The sequence below is a fragment of the Caretta caretta genome, chromosome 2, assembly GCF_965140235.1.
Source record: "Caretta caretta isolate rCarCar2 chromosome 2, rCarCar1.hap1, whole genome shotgun sequence".
In the NCBI taxonomy this organism is placed as follows: domain Eukaryota; kingdom Metazoa; phylum Chordata; order Testudines; family Cheloniidae; genus Caretta; species Caretta caretta.
Window position 1 is genome coordinate 158,741,029 of NC_134207.1, and position 17,373 is coordinate 158,758,401.

The 17,373-nt window shown below is 41.0% G+C and overlaps 1 protein-coding gene across 35 annotated transcripts in view; it reads right to left on the bottom strand.

Moving 5' to 3' along the window:
* The window catches only part of LOC125631898 (poly(rC)-binding protein 3-like), a 724,175-nt gene that overhangs the window by 68,657 nt on the left and 638,145 nt on the right, over nt 1-17,373 (bottom strand). For 23 of the 35 annotated variants that reach the window (XM_048839341.2, XM_048839342.2, XM_048839343.2 and 20 more), the window contains 2 exons: nt 13,387-13,522; nt 7,384-7,477 (listed from right to left, as the gene is read on the bottom strand). In XM_048839341.2, the coding sequence (XP_048695298.1) occupies nt 7,384-7,477; nt 13,387-13,424 (132 nt within the window). In that variant the 5' untranslated portion in view covers nt 13,425-13,522. Of the gene's footprint in view, nt 1-7,383; nt 7,478-12,234; nt 12,368-13,386; nt 13,523-17,373 lie in introns of all 35 variants that reach the window. The other 12 variants (XM_048839344.2, XM_075125558.1, XM_075125547.1 and 9 more) reach the window with 2 other exon arrangements.

Sequence of the window (17,373 nt, forward strand, 5' to 3'; positions counted from 1 at the left end):
AGACAACATGGAGAAGCTCGGTAGCGCAGCAAGAGCGGGAGAGCAGAGTTGGCGGAGGAAGCTGTGCTGCTCGGTTCACGGTGGCCAAGCAGAGTTGGCAGCGGAAGCGTTCAATGAGGAAGGGAAAGAGTAGATACTAGAGATTACATAGGAAGACGAGAGGAAATGCGAGGTGGATTCATAGTAGCAGGAGAGCAGTGGTGCACTGTCTGCTGAAAGCAGTATGGTGTCTGGATGCCAAAAAGGTGTAAAACAATTGTCTGCCATAGCTTTCACAAAGGGAGGAGCGGCTGACGACACACACCCAGAAACACTCGCGAGAATGTTTTTGCCCCATCATGCACTGGGAGCTTAACCCAGAATTCCAATGGGCGGCGTGGACTGCGGGAACTGTGGGATAGCTACCCATAGTGCACCGCTCCAACATTCAATGCTAGCCTCGGTACTGTGGATGCACTCTGCCAAATTCACACGCTTTAGTGGGGACACAGAAGACCGAATGTATAAAATCGCTTCTGAAAATTCAAATAGAATAATTTCAAAATAATTTCGTACTGTAGATGTACCCTAAACTGTGTCTAAGTAGTTATAAATGTAACAAAAATGACACAATGCAAACCCTGTATAAAGCCATATGTTACTAGAAAATGGAAAATGTTGCCAGTCATTGGTTTGTTCTATGAAAAGTATACTGGATACGTGGTTTTTTAAATTTTCAATTACTTAGTCATCATTTCAGTGGGCAACAGAAGGAAAATCAATGTTAAAAATGAGGGATAGTTTACTTAATGCTAAGAGGTAGACACACACTATTATTTTCACACCTAATTCACATGATGGATTAGATATAGGATGAGTTCCATGCCAAATGAGCAATCCAGAGGCACAGGGTCTTAGCACAAAACAGAACGCATTACCTATGCCACCCTATTGCTAATGGAACAGAAAAATTAAAACAAAAACCAACTCCTTACAATCCAAGTGGTTGACAGAGATCTTGACAGTGCAACTGACAAATCTGGGTTTCTGAAATACTCAGTCAAACTGTATGAGAGAGAGAGCTATTTCCCTAATCAGCTAATAGTTATGTCTTCTGCATAGAAAGGAAAATAAATTAGTCATGTTAAAAAAAACCAGGAAGCTTAACAATTGGTAACAAAGCTTGGCATAAAGAGTAACCTTTAGACTGCGAACATGATGTGTGAAGTTCCATCATTTTTCTAAATATTGCAAGTTTAATAATCATTATAGCACCATCAATCTCAGGAGTAAAAAACAGTCCTCACAATAAACCAGTGATCACTCTGTTATAAAATCCTGCCACCAACTTTACAGTGTTGTTGAAACACTAATCTGACAGGAGTCTTAATCTAAATTCATTTATGGACGTGAAAACCATTTTAAAAGTCACAATAATATAATACATTTATGCTTTCATCCCAAAGCATTTGACAAACTACAAGCAACATCCCAAAGCCTTTATTACGCAGGTTGCTACTGTTGCACTTTGATATTAATTTTGCACCAGCAAAGACATCAGGATTAAGCCCTGTATAAAGCCAACTATTAATGTACCTGAAAAAAAAAAGACAGTAAATTACATGTGCCATCACTCAGTTCATCTACCTTGAAAGAACGAATGACTGAGTCAGTCATGTTAACTGGTGATCCATGTTTATGTATTCAACATCTGATGCTTAAAACCTCAATTCAACAAGGTCTTCAATGGGACTGCTCCTATGCTAAAAGTAAGGCATATGCTTGAGACCCTTCATCAGTTTCTACAGCTCACTGACACTTACGTTATGGCCATTCTGAAAGAGAAGACACTATTCCACCCTTTTGTGTTGCAGAAGGTTTTATAACACATCCTACTTCTATTTGGCTAGCAGGCTAGTAATTTGTATAAAATTTCACCACAGTTATCTACTGCAACCTTCTACTATCTTCCTTCCAGTGCTGGTGGTACTAGTGATGACAGTCCCTGTGCTCACCCACTGTACGAAATCAGTAGCAATGGAAACAGTGCCTTCTGCTTGTATCAATTCATTGTATCTGTGTACTGATCAGAATACCATGCTTACCAGATACAAGAAATGTTTGTCACATGGTTTGTTTTTGGGAAGTTGCAGCAGCCACCGGCAATAAGAAAATGTCTGGATTGCTAACACTCTTCCAATGAATCACTCCCTTTTGTCAGACTGGCAAAGTAGTAAGGGACTGTGGGCTGTCACTGAAATTATGTATAGGAAGTGCACAATCAATCAATCATAAATACCTTGCCAGTGTTCACAAGAAATAGAAAGTACAGAATGAACATTGACTTAGCTGGCATTTTTCCTCCTTGGATTAACTTGCTGAGAAGCCAACTCTCAAAGACACTTTCTTTTATGTTACATATTAATGTGAAATGGATTAAAATTAGAGGAGGTTATTTATTTCATGATAACAGAGGAGCTGGTGATATTTTGTTTTACAGACCTGTCAGGGATGGATTATATAGACAAGTGTGGAAAAAAAGGCACCAGGTTATTCTGCTGTTAAAAAAAAAAGTCCATGAAGGCGAGACTGTGCTGTGTACAATGAATGAAAGTGAGAAATGTTCTCTTTGTTTTTTATCTTGCCTGTATTAGTGTCTTTAAGTGTGGGTGAGTAGTATAGTAATGAAAAAAAATCAACTGTAGAAAATTTTGTTGTGAACCGTGACGGCCACTGATGTTAGGTGTGCCCTGCTGGGACACAGTAGGTCTCCTTTTTCAGAGGCGCTGAGCACCCACAACTCTAGCTGACGTCAATGCTGTTGAAGATGATCAGCACCACTAAAAAGGTCCAAGGGTATCTGAAGGGGGGCACCCTAAAATTGAGACCATCAAAATCAATGGCCACAGTCGAAAATGTGGCTGCTAAGTACACTTGTCTAATTTACCGATACTGTGACTATGAGGATAGAGCTGGAATGTTTCACCCCGTCAAAAAGTCAGAGACAGAAAAGCCCTATTAGATCATCAGATATTTTCCCCTGCTACTGCAGGATTGTTCCCTATAGTACATTTGCTTGTATTTTATCCAGATACGTTTTAAATATTCCAAGCAATGATGCTTCCAACACTTCCCTTAGGAGACTGTTTCACAGACTAATAAGTCTCACTACCAGGCAGTTTCCCCTAGTGTTTAGGCTAAAATTCCTTTTTCTTTAGCCTTTATTGTTACAATTACTTATTATTTTATCCCATTATTTCTAGTTCTAATTCCTTGTATCACTCAAAATAAATTACATTCCCTTCTTGGTGTTTATTTTCTTCATAGATTTGCAAACTTATTTTCTCCCTCATCATAACTTAACAAAGTTATTAGCTCTTTGCATTTCTCTCCCCAATCTATTCAGCCACCTTTTTTTTTCCCTTGCTTTTCTTTGAGCTCCCATTTTCCAACATCTTGCCCATGATCTAGTACCTAGAACTGAGTACAGTATTCCAGGTATGCTTTCGCCAGAGCCATAGAGAGAGGTACCTATTGCCTCCCTGTCCCATTGACCAGATGACTCTGTAGATGAAGCCCAAAACTGCACTCATATTTTTGACTACAGTGTCACCATGTAGCGATCAAACTCATGTTTGTTGTTCTAATCTTTCTAGCCATTATCACACCAGCTCTCTTTCAGCTTTTGTGCTTTCCAGATTTCTCCCTCATACTGAACATACATGTTGCACATTATTTCCCTCCCAGATTGATTAACCCATATCATTTAGTAACAACAGGTCCACTTTCTCTCCCATTTTTCTTTCCCGCCTGTACCCCCTCTCCACTGGTAAATGCTCTTCTTGTTCTCCTCACCCCATCTGGCTTGTATTAACTCTTTCTGGTTTTTATTTTTGCAATCTTTAACTTTTCCCTGAAGGCTTTAACTGACTCCCTGTATGCTTGTTTGGTTTCCTGCACACTTTGCTATTCCCAGTACAGCTTTGTTTCTTTTTCACCTCAGATCTTTGTGCAATCCCTTATGAAATCACACAAGTCTCTTCTTGTTGCTTACATTCTTCTTTTACCGAAGAATTGAAACTTGCTGGGCCTTATTCAAAGTGTCTTGTAGGCTGCCTTAGCCTTATTTCGGACTGGCAGATTTGAATATTTCCTCCTATTCCACCTTACACACTTGATTTTTAAATTTCTCCTAAATTGCTTTTTTGAAATCCAACACCCTTCTGCTGATACCATACGTATCTGAATTCGGCCCTTCATGGCGAATCTTCAGGGTTTCAGACAGCCTGTTAACACTGGCTGTGTACAAGTCCAAACCATTTTAAAGTCATGTAATAATTCTCCAGTACAGTGTAAATGCTTCCTTGGAGTCCTTTTATATTGGGCACATGATGCTCAGAATTGGCACAGAGCTGGTTCTGCGGGGTATTGGCAAAGCTGCATAGAAAAGCCTTTACCATACTGCACAGTGCTTGACCTCATTACTGTTGGCATTAGGCGAGAAAATCAGCCTTCCAAAATTCATGAGAATACAAATCTTCCAAAATGTGAACAGAAAAATGAAAATGAAATATCAAAAGCTCCAAAGAACCTACCCTAATTTATTTTACGGGCAATTATGAAAAGTTGATTTTTGACCAAAAAAGGGAACGGCCCTTTTGGCCCTTTACCAGTGTATCCAGTTGATGCCTGCTGAGGGCTGTGACAGCTGGGGATGGCACCACGCACTTGCACTCTATATTTGCATACTATAAGTCCTTTCTAAAAATGTTAATTTAATGCTCGTGATAGGTGCTATCTTGACAGTAATGGAAACTGATGTCCTCTATCTACAAAACAGGAATGGGTAATAGCAGTCCAACTATAACACTGCCATCCTACCCCAGCCCTGGCCTGAAAGTTCCACCTTTAGGAGGGGAAAGGTGATTTAATTTCTGGGCCCATTCAAACTTTAGTCTCCGTGCTGAGATGGCCAGCAAGGATACTAAGAAGTAGGGCTGCAGAACTCCAGAAAATGAGGTTTCTCCTGATTATTCATTTTAGGCATGAATATAAACTAAATCCCAACCTCAGCCTGGCAGAGAGTAATTTTTTACAACGTAATGCGGTGCATAAACCCCACACTAGGAGTGAAGAGGCTCAGGAGCAGTTCTGGGCCCAGGTGAGTGCCCCACCACACCTGCAAAGCATGTTCCAGCTAGAGAAAGGAGCTTAAAAGGTAGCCAGGTGGCTCAGGTAGGGTGGGAGGACAGACCTATGTTGAGAGCTCCTGAACAAGGGTGTTGCACAAACCCCCATTACAAGGAAGGGGCTTCCAGCCGAGACCTGAAGGTTCAAATTACTCTTTATTTTTGCTGTCTTATGTTAGACTTTGAGACTTTGGGGAGAGGCGAACAGTGGAAGTGACCCAGGGAAGGAGTTTCAAGGAATTGCAGGGTGCTTGATATTGTTACCTCTCATAGGGCCCGGGGCCAGAGCCCTGTGGAATGGGAAGATCTGGACTCTCCTAACAACTCCCTGTGACCATTGTTATGGAAAGGAGCATGTTCCTCCTTTCCCACCCCTCCTTTCAGGAGTGAGGAGAGGGTAGAGATGCTGAGAGCCCTGATGTGAGGCTGAACCCTGCATAAACGTCTGGAAGTGGGCTGAAGACCCTTTCTGTTTTGAGAATGTGGGATTCTTCATACCTCTTTAGATTTTGTTACCCTGAAGGGGGATGAACCGAACTGGTGACTTTGCTGGAGGGTCAAGTTGTCATCCCCAAGAGGCAGGTTTTCACATTATTGGAAGAGTTGCTGATGAGAGGCACGGGAGATGGGGGCGGGGAAAGTAGAGGCCTGCAAGCTAACCACTAGGTCATGTTATTGGTAAGCCAAGCCCCCTGTCACATTATCAAGGCTTCCCAGCTAGTCATTAATCCCAGAAAATAACCTGTGCCTTAATCAGTACTGCTTATCATTATAAACATGGCTGCATTTCAACCTGGCAGAAATGCAGCGTGGAAAACCCACATTCAGCTCCTTCATTTATTCCCTTGCTCCCCACTAACACTGCTATCTAGTGGGCCCCTGTGGTTGATACAGCAATGACAACAGGCTCCAGAAGGAAAATACATGAACATATAAGGGAGAGTAAAACGTGGTATGTGGGTTGAAGGAGTCAACTCTCTCCGTAGGGGGTGGGGAAGGAGGGAATGTGTTTCACATAAATAGGAGCATGAGGAAAAATGGAATAAAAGAGATACAACAGGGAGAAATTTAACTTGTGCTAACAGTACTTGAAACAATAGTGGCAGTTATTATAATATATATATAACCTGGGAATTTATTGTCGCTCCACAAAAGGCTTGTTAGATACAAATGATGTCTGTCTATGGATCTGATTTCTCTCACACTGTTTAAGATCAGAAATAAATCCACTGATTTCAATGGAATTACACTTCGTAAAACTGGACAAAGCGAGATCAGAATCAGGCCCAAAGAGTCCTCCCTTGCTATCTCTTTTCCCCTCTTCCTACCTCTCCAGCCTACACAAAGCTGAATTCTGCACTGACCTACACTCTGTAAAACCCCACTGGATTTCTCCTTTTCTCTTCTCTTTCTCATCCCCGTAACAATGTCTGTTGTTGAATTAAGGTTTCTTTACACATCAGATAATGTAACTATACTCCGTGAGAATGACTGACATAGCTGCCAAGATTAGTGTGGCTCCATGTGTTGCATTTATACTAATTATTTGTGAATATGCAACTATTTGGCATATTTGCAAGTAATTTGTATATGACCATAAACTTCAGCTTAAGGTCAATATACCTAGCCCCAAGCAATGGCAAGGAGATGGAGCTGCACAAAATTTGGCAGCCCTGGCAGATGGGTGGGAGGTAAAAGATATCTGGGGAATAGGAAGGTGCTGGGTTGGGGAACTTCGGTACCCAGAAAGATAAAGGAGCCAACAATTAAGCCATTAATTTGCAAACATCTAGAAGATAATAAGGTGATAAGCAGCAGTCAGTCTGGATTTGTCAAGAACAGATCATGTCAAACCAACCTGATAGCTTTCTTTGAAAGGGTAACAAGCCTTTGGCTGTGGGGGAAGCGGTAGATATGGTGTAGCTTGATTTTAGTAAGGTTTTTGATACTGTCTTGTGTGACTTTCTCACAAACACATACATATAGTACATGTAGCTACACATAGTAGTTCCATCTAGAAAATACAACCTAGATGGAGCTACTAAAAGGTGGGTGCATAACTGGTTGGAAAACCATTCTGAGACAGTAGTTATCAGTGGTTCACAGTTAAGCTGGAAGGGCATACTGAGTGGAGTCCTGCAGTGATCAGTTCTGGGTCCAGTTCTGTTCAATATCTTCACCAATGATTTAGATAATGCATAGAGAATATACTTACAATGTTTGCAGATGATACCAAGCTGGAGGGCTTGCAAGTGCTTTGGAGGACAGGGTTAAAATTCAAAATGATTTGGACAAACTGGAGAAATGGTCTGAAGAAAATAGGATGAAATTCAATAAGGACAAATGCAAAGTACTCCATTTAGGAAGGAATAATCAGTTGCACACATACAAAATGGGAAATGACTGCCTAGGAAGGAGTACTGCGGAAAGGGATCTGGGGGTCATAGTGGATCACAAGCTAAGTATGAACGAACAGTGTAACACTGTTGCAAAAAAAGCAATCATCATTCTGGGATGCATTAACAGGAGTGTTGTGAGCAAGATATGAGAAGTAATTCTTCTGCTCTACTCTGCACTGATTTGGCCTCAACTGGAGTTTTATGTCCAGTTTTGGGTGCCACACTTAAGGAAAGATGTGGACAAATTGGAGAAAGTCCAGAAAAGAGCAACAAAAATGATTAAAGGTCTAGAAAACATGACCGATGAGGGAGATTGAAAAAATCGGGCACCCAAGTATGGCAGAGCCCCAAGAAGTGGAATAGTTAGTAACTGGCATAGCTGGTGCTGCTGGCCCAGCTTGTGACCGTGGGAAGGACTCCAGCGAGGGCTCCCACCACATCAATACTTCACAAACGTAGAAACAAAAACCTTTTTTAAAAAAAACTAAGGAAATTCCCAGATGCAAAATGTAGGTAAAATAAAATTATAGTTGTGAATACTAAAGGGGGAGGAACTTGAAAGAACATCATAGTTTTATAGAACAAATGTTGAAAACTATATACAATTCAAACATTTGAAATAGGGAAATGGAGCGTTAGGGTATCCTAAACAACCTTAATTCTGTCCCCATTTTCCCTGCCCCATCTCTGCTGAACTTCATGGAACATGAGCCTTATGCCTGAATACAGAACATCTTTCTCACTGACAATATGAGCTCTATACACCTCTACATTGTATCATCCTTATTATGTACAACCACCTCCATGAAAGACCAGAGACTGTCTTCTGATTCACCATTCCTTGATGAGTCAGCAGTAGAAACATCTTGGTCCTAATCCTGATCTTGGTTAGAGGGGTTTCACACTGCTGTGACTCCATTGACTTCAATGGAGTTTTTTCTGATTTAACCTAGTGGTGAGTTGAAAATCAGGCCTCCCCTATCTCTTACATGTCATATACACACACTGAAGATCTAACCAGCTCCCTGTGCAGCATTACTTCCCTCATGCCAGCCAGTGGAATTTGTTTTTACAATATTAACCTTCTATGCTGCAAAATGGTTAGCCTCCTGGTGTCTGTGGACATCTTCCCTTTGGAGTTCAGCAGTGTATATCATGCTACATAATGTGCAGTGGACATGGTTAAAGAAATCCATCCTCCTCTTTAAAGTCCATATGCAAACTACCCAAGTATATGTGTTTAAAATGTCCAAAGCCACCAGGGTTTACAGCTGAGCTAATGAAGCTTACATAGCCTTGGTCTACACTACAAACTTATTTTAGTATAACTACGTCACTTAGGTGTGTAAACAGCGCTACGCTGACTGGAGGCCTTCTCCCATCAACATAGCTACTGCCTCTTGGAGAGGTGGAATACCTACGCTGACCGGAGAAGGTCTCCTGTCGGTACCGGTAGCGTCTTCACTAAGAGCTACAGCGGTGCAGTTAAGTGTAGACAAGTGTAGTGTAAGATGTCTATTTGTGAAATACAATGCAGATGTCACAAGCATATTAACCTCCTAATGTAGGAGTTCAGAAGGTAACACAATTATAGGGACAGAGGTAAGGATGGATTTCCATACATTTCAACTTAAAAAATATATTTAGTTTACTAAGTAATAAATTCTATGATTTTTAACAATGTCCTTTAATTCTCCCCTTTTACCTGTAAGTTATGAATCCTTATTTATAACTTGAATGCTGACCCCTTTAAGTGTTTTGTCTGGGAACGCTAATTAGAGTACAGCAATTTCCAGAGATGCCATTACTGCAGCAAATTTTAAGAAACTGTGGAAGCATATTTCTTGCTCTATTTCAGAGCCACTCACAGCTCTCAGAATGATAACTCCGACATTGATATTAGCATTTTTAAATCACAAAGATGACATCAAAGTAAATGTGAGGGCCTGAGTTTAATATACAAAAATAAATTATAATTTAATACATTCTTTGCAATACTTAGATCCGATAGGGCACATTATTAGAGCATACTGTAGTAAAGGGTACACCCATTGCGCCTTGTTAACTGAGGATGTATGGTATATTTCCACTAACTTTGAATTTCCTTGCTTTTATGGGTTTAATTTAAACTCTCAGGGCTACATGTTAATTGAAGATTAGATACATACACCCGTTTACTGTTAACTGTAGTTATGCACCCAATTCACTATGTTCAACACAGAAAATTAACTTCTTCTAATTTCCTTTCTGATTGCTTTATACTAGTTTAAAAAACAGTTTAACTAAAATGTCCTGAAAATGACTGATACTTATTGAGTTACACAAAGGGCTTGATTCTGAGAGCAGTTTAGCTTTCTGGCATGATCCAGAACGCACGTAAGCCAAAAGTAGTTTAATGAAGCCAACAGAACTAATCACAGGTGTGAAGTTAAACGTATGTTTAAGTGCAGCGCTGGATCAGCACCAGCACCTTGCAGGATGGAGCCCTAAGAACCACATCCTAGGTTTTTACACACACACAGACATTATACCTTTGCCTGATACTTCCCATTATAAGACCCTATTTTCAGTTGATTATAACTTTGCCAAACATAAACCATTTGGGCTTGGATTTTACATGCCAGGTGCAAGTTTGGCTGAAACTTCCTGAAAAATTTCATCCAAAATGGTTCTGCCACTTTAAGGAAAAAGGCTAGGGAAAAATATGTAGTTTTGTTCATTACTAAAATATGCTGGTGACCCTTTCTTTGATCAGATCTAGGGCCTGTATGCTTTGGAGAAGGGACATGAAATTTTGCAGGTGGTGGCATTTGTGTCAGGGATATGCTTTTTACTGCCCTTGTGAAAAATCTGCTCACATTTGGCCAAGTTATAAGTCCCTCTGAAAAATCAGTTAGCACAGGCTCAGTAAAGACTTTGATTTTTAGCAGCTAAGATTTCTGAAGACACTGTCCTCACTGAGGATGCTCCAGCCTGTCACAGCTCCAGCCTGTGTATTGCATCTTTCTCAGAGAGCAACTGAGCATTCTCCCTCCAGTCCAAGGTTTCATGGCTGAATCTGGCCTTTCCCTGTAATGGCTGCTCCAGGCCACAGTTGGGCCAGACACTGGAACTGAGAGCAGGGAGCCTGTCTCTCATGGACCCTCAATGACCCCTTGTTGGCACCCAGGCAGCATAGAGGAGGACGCCATCTGATTGGAATGCAGCTTGACCAGGAGGGAGGGAAAAAAGTAGATTCGGATAAGGACTCTGGTCAGACTAGAACTAGAGGGCAGGGGATGAGAAACTGACTGGGATTGACTGGACAAAGAGACTGGATACGGGAACCAGTATGGAGTTGGGGTGGAATGGGGGCAGGGAGGAGGTGAGTGAATCTGAGGGAAGTTAGCAGAAGAGTCTGTGCCCACTAGAGCACACTCCCCTACAGAGCTTGGGATGGAAACTAAGTTTCCTGAGTCTCATCATTTTTCTGCTGTCAGCAAAGATCTCTGAAACTCACTGGCAATCTGTCTCATCCCCCTCTTGTGCTGGTCCAAAGAGAGAACGACATCCTACTTTTGCTGCCAGTTACCCTGATAACTCAAGTGTCAGAGGCCTGTGTGGTAGACCTAGAGGTTCCAGCCCTGCTGATGATCCATGTGGGTATATATCACACTACATGACAGAACTTCTGTTCTTCAGTTTTCTTATTTTAAAAGCCTAGAAAATTACACACAGAAACTAACTAAAAAGAAAATTATGAAGGTTGTAAATTCAAGCACGTAGAAGTTTGGAAATGCCGGAACTAAGGTTGTCCATGTAACCTTAATTTGGCCCCTTCGTGCGTATGCATCATGATACAGGTTTTAATTACATAACCACATGCTATTTTTTCCACAGGACCCCTGTATCATGTGTACACAGAGTGGACCACAGTTACTTAATATTTTAATAGAATCATAGAATTGTAGGACTGGAAGGGACCTTGAAAGGTCTTCCAGTCCAGACCCCTGTACTCAAGGTGGGACTTAGTATTATCTAGACCATCCCTGACAGGTGATTGTCTAGCGTGCTCTTAAAAACCTCCAGTGACAGAGATTCCACTACCTCCCTAGACAATTGATTCTTCTTGTCTTCTTCTTGTTTTTTAATGTGTGGCCTTGCGCTTTAGTCATTGCACACTATTCAAACCCTGATCTGAAGATATAATTATTACTTTCCTACCGGGCTTTTCTATGGTGCTCATCGCTACAGTATCTGATTGCTTCACATACACTAATTAATTTATTTCCCCAACAGCTCAGTGAGAGGAGATATTATTAGCCCCATTGGACAGATGGGGAACAGAAGCACAGAGATTAAAGCCAAAAGTATCCACTAATTTTGGGTAATTTTCAGAGTACCTAGCATTATAAGCATTTTACAGAATTTATATGTTCAAAGCATAGCTCTCATTGACTTCAGTTACAGCTGTGAGTGCTCTGCACTTCTGCAAATTAGGCCCCAAGATCTTAAGTCAGGCACCCAGAAAATGATTAGTGATTGCCTGTGAAAAGTTTGGTTCAAGTTACTTGTCCAGCATCACATAGGAACTCTGTGGCAGGGGCAGGGATAGGATCCAATTTTCCACTGCACCATTCAACTCCCTTAACCATGAGACCATCCTTTCCCTTCCTGCAATCCCTTACCTAAATTCCTACATGTCTTCCAACTTCCTCAACGTATGAGCCAGGGGTCCTACAGACAACAGCCTCCTTCACTGTGCAACCCTGATTCATGCCCAGAGCAGGTCTATCCTTTGCACTGAAGGAGGCAGGGATCCTGTTGAAAAAATAGGATGTGATCATGTAACTAAAACCTGTATCGTAATGCATATGCACAAAGGGGCTGAGTTAAGATAGCATGGGCAACCTTAATTCTCCCATTTTCTAACTTTTGAGTGCTTGACTTTGCAATCTTAACATTCGTTTAACACAGTTTGTGTGTGTTATACACAAATACAAACCTGCACATACATAAATCCAGTTTATATGGGGGCATAAGAGAGTCTGGTATTTGTGTTAGGAGGCTATTTTATGGGTTTTGAATGCCTCTCAGTTCTTTTCTGGTGTAGGGGGTGAGAAGCAGCTGCTGTTTTTTGTTTTAATGTGATTGTACTTTTAATGTATAACACAGCTGCCTAGAGCCCAAGAAAATATTTTATGCATTATAAATCAAAACAAACATTATATATATTAGTGAGATATTTCCAAAACATATTTAATCTATCTCTATTTTCACTGTTTCCTTGCTAAAGGAGAGCAAACATCTACCTGAGGCCAGCACTGTACAGATGCTTCCCAAATATGAAAACACCCACGCTAGTTTTGCCAAATATTGCAAATAAACATGCTCTCAGGGTGAGAACCTGTGAAACAAGTTTTAATTTATAGCAGCACACTTCTGTATTAAGAGACTAACAAAGTATTGGAAACTGGGGTTTGATATGTAATTGTTCTCAGTCCCTGAGCTATAGAATTGTGAAGCTGTAACAACACTGATACTGGCACTCTGGCCCCAAGTTGGCCTGTTAGAAGCCCTGATTTACACACGTAACCATGTGCGTAAGTGCTGTGCTGAACAGGAATGGAATTAAATATATGCTTAATTTCAGCACGAGTGGTATCACGTTGCTGAATCAGGGACAGGTCTTTGGGCCTTGAGTCAATGGGAATTTTGCTCTTGACTTAAATTGGAGCAGGACCAAGGTCTTTGTAAATGTAACTGTCAGACTTTAATGCAACCACAGACACCTAGATAAATAAAAAAGACAACCACTGTTACAGGGTTAAGTGCATCACCTTGCCGTGCATGAGAAGGCGTATGGTAAGTGTGACATTGAGACCTCCTTCAGTCACTTTTGTGTCCTTTGTGTTCATCCTGGCCTGGTATCTTCAATGCTTGAAAGCAGTTTCTTAGTTTTTCCACTTAGTCAACCTGCAGAAAGAAAGAAAGTACCACTGAATGGCTGAATTTTTTCAAAGCTGAAAATATCACGTTGCACAAACCAATTAACGTCCTCCCCTCTGATTTTTCCTAGTATGGCTTAGCCTGTGAAAAGCTCTTTTGATTGTTTTTATTTTTTTAAGTGCCTGAGTACGTCATCTTTCATCAAGTAGGTGATAAACTTGTCTTCTGAGCCTTCAGGATACTGTTGGCTTCATGTGCTCTGAAGTTGAGAGTGACTCAGTGCAGCAGAACCACAATGACAAATTGAAATATAATATTTCCTTGAATAGACACACTTTGTGTGTGTGTGCGTGAAAAAAATTCCAATTTTACTTTTAAACTCTGTTATTTTTGTTTGAACTGGGAAATGGAGACACTTGCATTCCTCTCCCTGTCTCCACCCCATTCTTTCTTGCTCCTGCAGAACAGAGGATTTTATGGTCCCTACAGTTAGTTCAGATGACACATTAGTGAAGACATCTAAGTAGCAAAGAGCCACTTGCTGCAGTAAATGTGGGGACTGTCTGGCTTTGTTTTTGTCTAAGAAGCCCAGAGGTGGTTCTGTCTCTCCAAGGCCAAAGCTCAGCTTCAGCCCTAAGTGAGAGAAGGATGTGTCTTAATCCCCGATGACAAATTGCAGATTTTCAGTCATTCACAAAGTCATAAATATCCTGAAACGCTAATGAAAGCGGCAAGGACATGCCTTGAAGGGATAAACAAGCATCTATTATGAGTTTATTATTGCAAGGACATTTATCATTACAAATTAAAATGGGGAGGGATGAATGTTACCAGGGACAGGCAATCCTCAAAGAAAAGTAGGCTTAAAGCTTTCTTGGAGACTGTTTAGTGATTTTTGTCCATTTTAGGCCTGTCTTAAAGAAAATGGAATCCTTAGAGTTACACTCAGAGCAGAACATTATTTTCAGAACACGGACCAAAAAAAGGCTAATTGTCGCTTCTCTCAAAGATCTGTTAAGGTTCATGTTGTTCATTACTTTGGTATCACTATAATAAGTGGGAGCTCTAGTGGCTAAAGAACCAGCCCCAGTGCGTGGACATCTCAGAGTTTGGCCCAGCTTTTCGGCCCGGCCGGACTTTGCAGTGGATAATGCACATCCTGAAGGACACTACTTCACAGATAGTGGCCCAGTAGTGCAGTCTGAGTCCCACCAGGTGCAGAGTCTATGGCTAATGACTGCTCATATATGATCACTGTGGCTCTGGGGACTGAGATCAGGAGGTTCGGTCCTTTCCTTAATGCCTCAGCAGGAGTAGCAGAGGGGTTACTAGGCTATCACAGGGCTGTAGAAAAGTCTGCAACCCAACTACATGGAAAGGAATGAGAGAGAGTGAATGTGCATGTGAGGATCTATGGAGGGATGCTTCGGGAGCTACAGAAACGCCTCGTTCCTACAACTAGTTCTGTGAGACCTAGCCACATAGAATAAATGGGTCCCCTCTGTTCCCGTGGTTACGGGGGCCAACTGTTCCCAGGAGCAATTAGCCCTCAATGGAACCAGCACTTGTCGGTAAAAGGCTAGCACTTCCCTTCCTGACACTTAACTTGGACTTGTGACCTAGACCCTGGGAGAGTTCACACTAACCAACAGGAGTATAGTAGAAAATCTAATCATGTCTTTGATACTCCATCAGCCTCTCGTCTAGATTATTATTTTTATTTACACTGTTCATCTCATTACACTGCTCATCTCATTACTATGACATCACCCAACCTGGAGAAAAATGGAAAAGAGTCCAGTAGAACAAGCTGCCTAAGGGAGGGGATGGAAACCAGAAACTCCTGTTTGTGCCATTGACACACTGTGTAGCCTTGAGTAAGTCAGTTTGGCCCAGCTCTTCAAAAGGTATTTCAATAGAAGTAAGGTGCCTCGACACCCTTGAGGATGTGGGCCTTTGCAATAGAATGATTTTACAAAGGCGACGTCCTTACCAAGTAGCAAATATATGAAAACATGAATATACTGACACACAGATATGAAGATAGTATGGTGCTTGCGTTATTAGGTCATTAACAACTGCCTCAGGTGTAGTGAGTCCAGTGACCCAGTAAAATATATTAACAGCTGACTAAAATAAGCCCAGGAGGTTTTTTTAATTATATGGATCATTCAGTTTGAAAGAGACATTGAAAATGTAACTTATTTTATAATTATTATTCAGTAAAAATAACATTTTTTGTAGGTAACACCATAAATATACATGAGATTGGGCTTTATGGGTATGGAGAAGTGAGACACGGGCTGGCTGGGAGGACAGCTGTTCTACATATCACCCCAATCTATCTGCCCATCCAGGTGATTATACGGCCCAACTGCTGTAGTATCAGAGCACGTCCCAAGTATTTAAATATTAAAAACTATTTTTTTCTCTCTCTCTTCTGTGCAAACTCACATGATAAACAGCTTAATTATTTTATAGGGTTTTTGGCTTGTGTACATGCATGCGTAAAAATTGACTGAGGTAAAGCTAAGTCAAATAAATGAGTTTGCATTTATTTACTTGTATGTGGTGAAGTCCAAGGTTACGCTGCAATCTTGTGGATGTGAGTTTCATAGTCTAGGCCTAGCTCCTGTGAAAGTACTGTCTGCCACACTTTAGAGCCTCTTCCCCTTGGTCAATAGTTTCTCATTTCCAGTGGAATTTAGCTGTCATAAGTTCCAGGGTTGTGGAGGTACATGTCAGGTCTCATGTAGCTAAGGCCAATTGCATGGATGACTGAATATCAAGATGGATACATTGAATTGTACCCTGTATGCTATGGGGAGCCAGTGCAGAAAGGACAGCACTGGGGTGACGTGCCCACAGTAACTTTTGTTGCTATGCAGCCTGATCTCTGAGTTTTGTATTCTCTAGAACTTTTGCAGGGTGTGTAGCTTCACTATTAGATATAATGAGTGGCAATAATAAATCCCAGAGATAATAAATAAGTGGATAACCATGGGCAAGTCTGCATGTGAGCCTCTAGCAGGGTTCCTGAGATATGTTTATTTTGCGTAGAACACTTCCGTTACCACATGGTAAGAAGTGGAAATTCATCCTCTGAGATAGATACCTGAGCTCCTATTCCCTATCCAGTTTATTCTAACGTAGGGGACATTCAGCCTAATAAAAAGGGCCTTTTCTATATATTTTATTCAATATGTATTTTCTAATTTTACATATGAATGTTACGTGTAGTACACTTCAACCACTATTTACCACATATGAGGTGTCTGTTTTTCAACGTGGAATTTCAGTAATTGTTGCTAGACTAATTTATTAAAATTTAAAAACCGATTAACAACAAACAATAAGCCACCAAAATACTACAAAAGACAAAATAATTCCTGATGTATTCCACTGGATTACTCTAGGCCACAGAATCAACTACATGCTGAAAAGACAGTGCCAGCGGACAAATGTAGAGAGGTTAGAAATTCATGCAGCATCCAATCCAGTGAGGAAGGCAAGATCCTACCACAAGGGAATTGATGGCAATCTGTCAAAGGCCCTCTTTCTGGGGCATCATGGTCACGTTTGCTTGAAGCAAGGATGTATAGGGAATTCTCTGAGAGAAAAGAAAGGACAGGATATCTCCCACAGCAGTAAAATCGTACAAGCTGCAAATATGGCTGTTTCCTGTAAAGACTTCATCACTCACAGGAATAAAAAATACCCACTGTGTTTCAGTGCCATTGCAGATCATCAGAACAGCTGCTTTAAAATAACACTTACAGGATTAATATTTCAGTTCTAACTCACCAGCTCTCTTGCAATAAGTGAAATCTTTGGTATTGAAAGAACATTTTAGTCAACCAGAGGACTATACAGTGAAC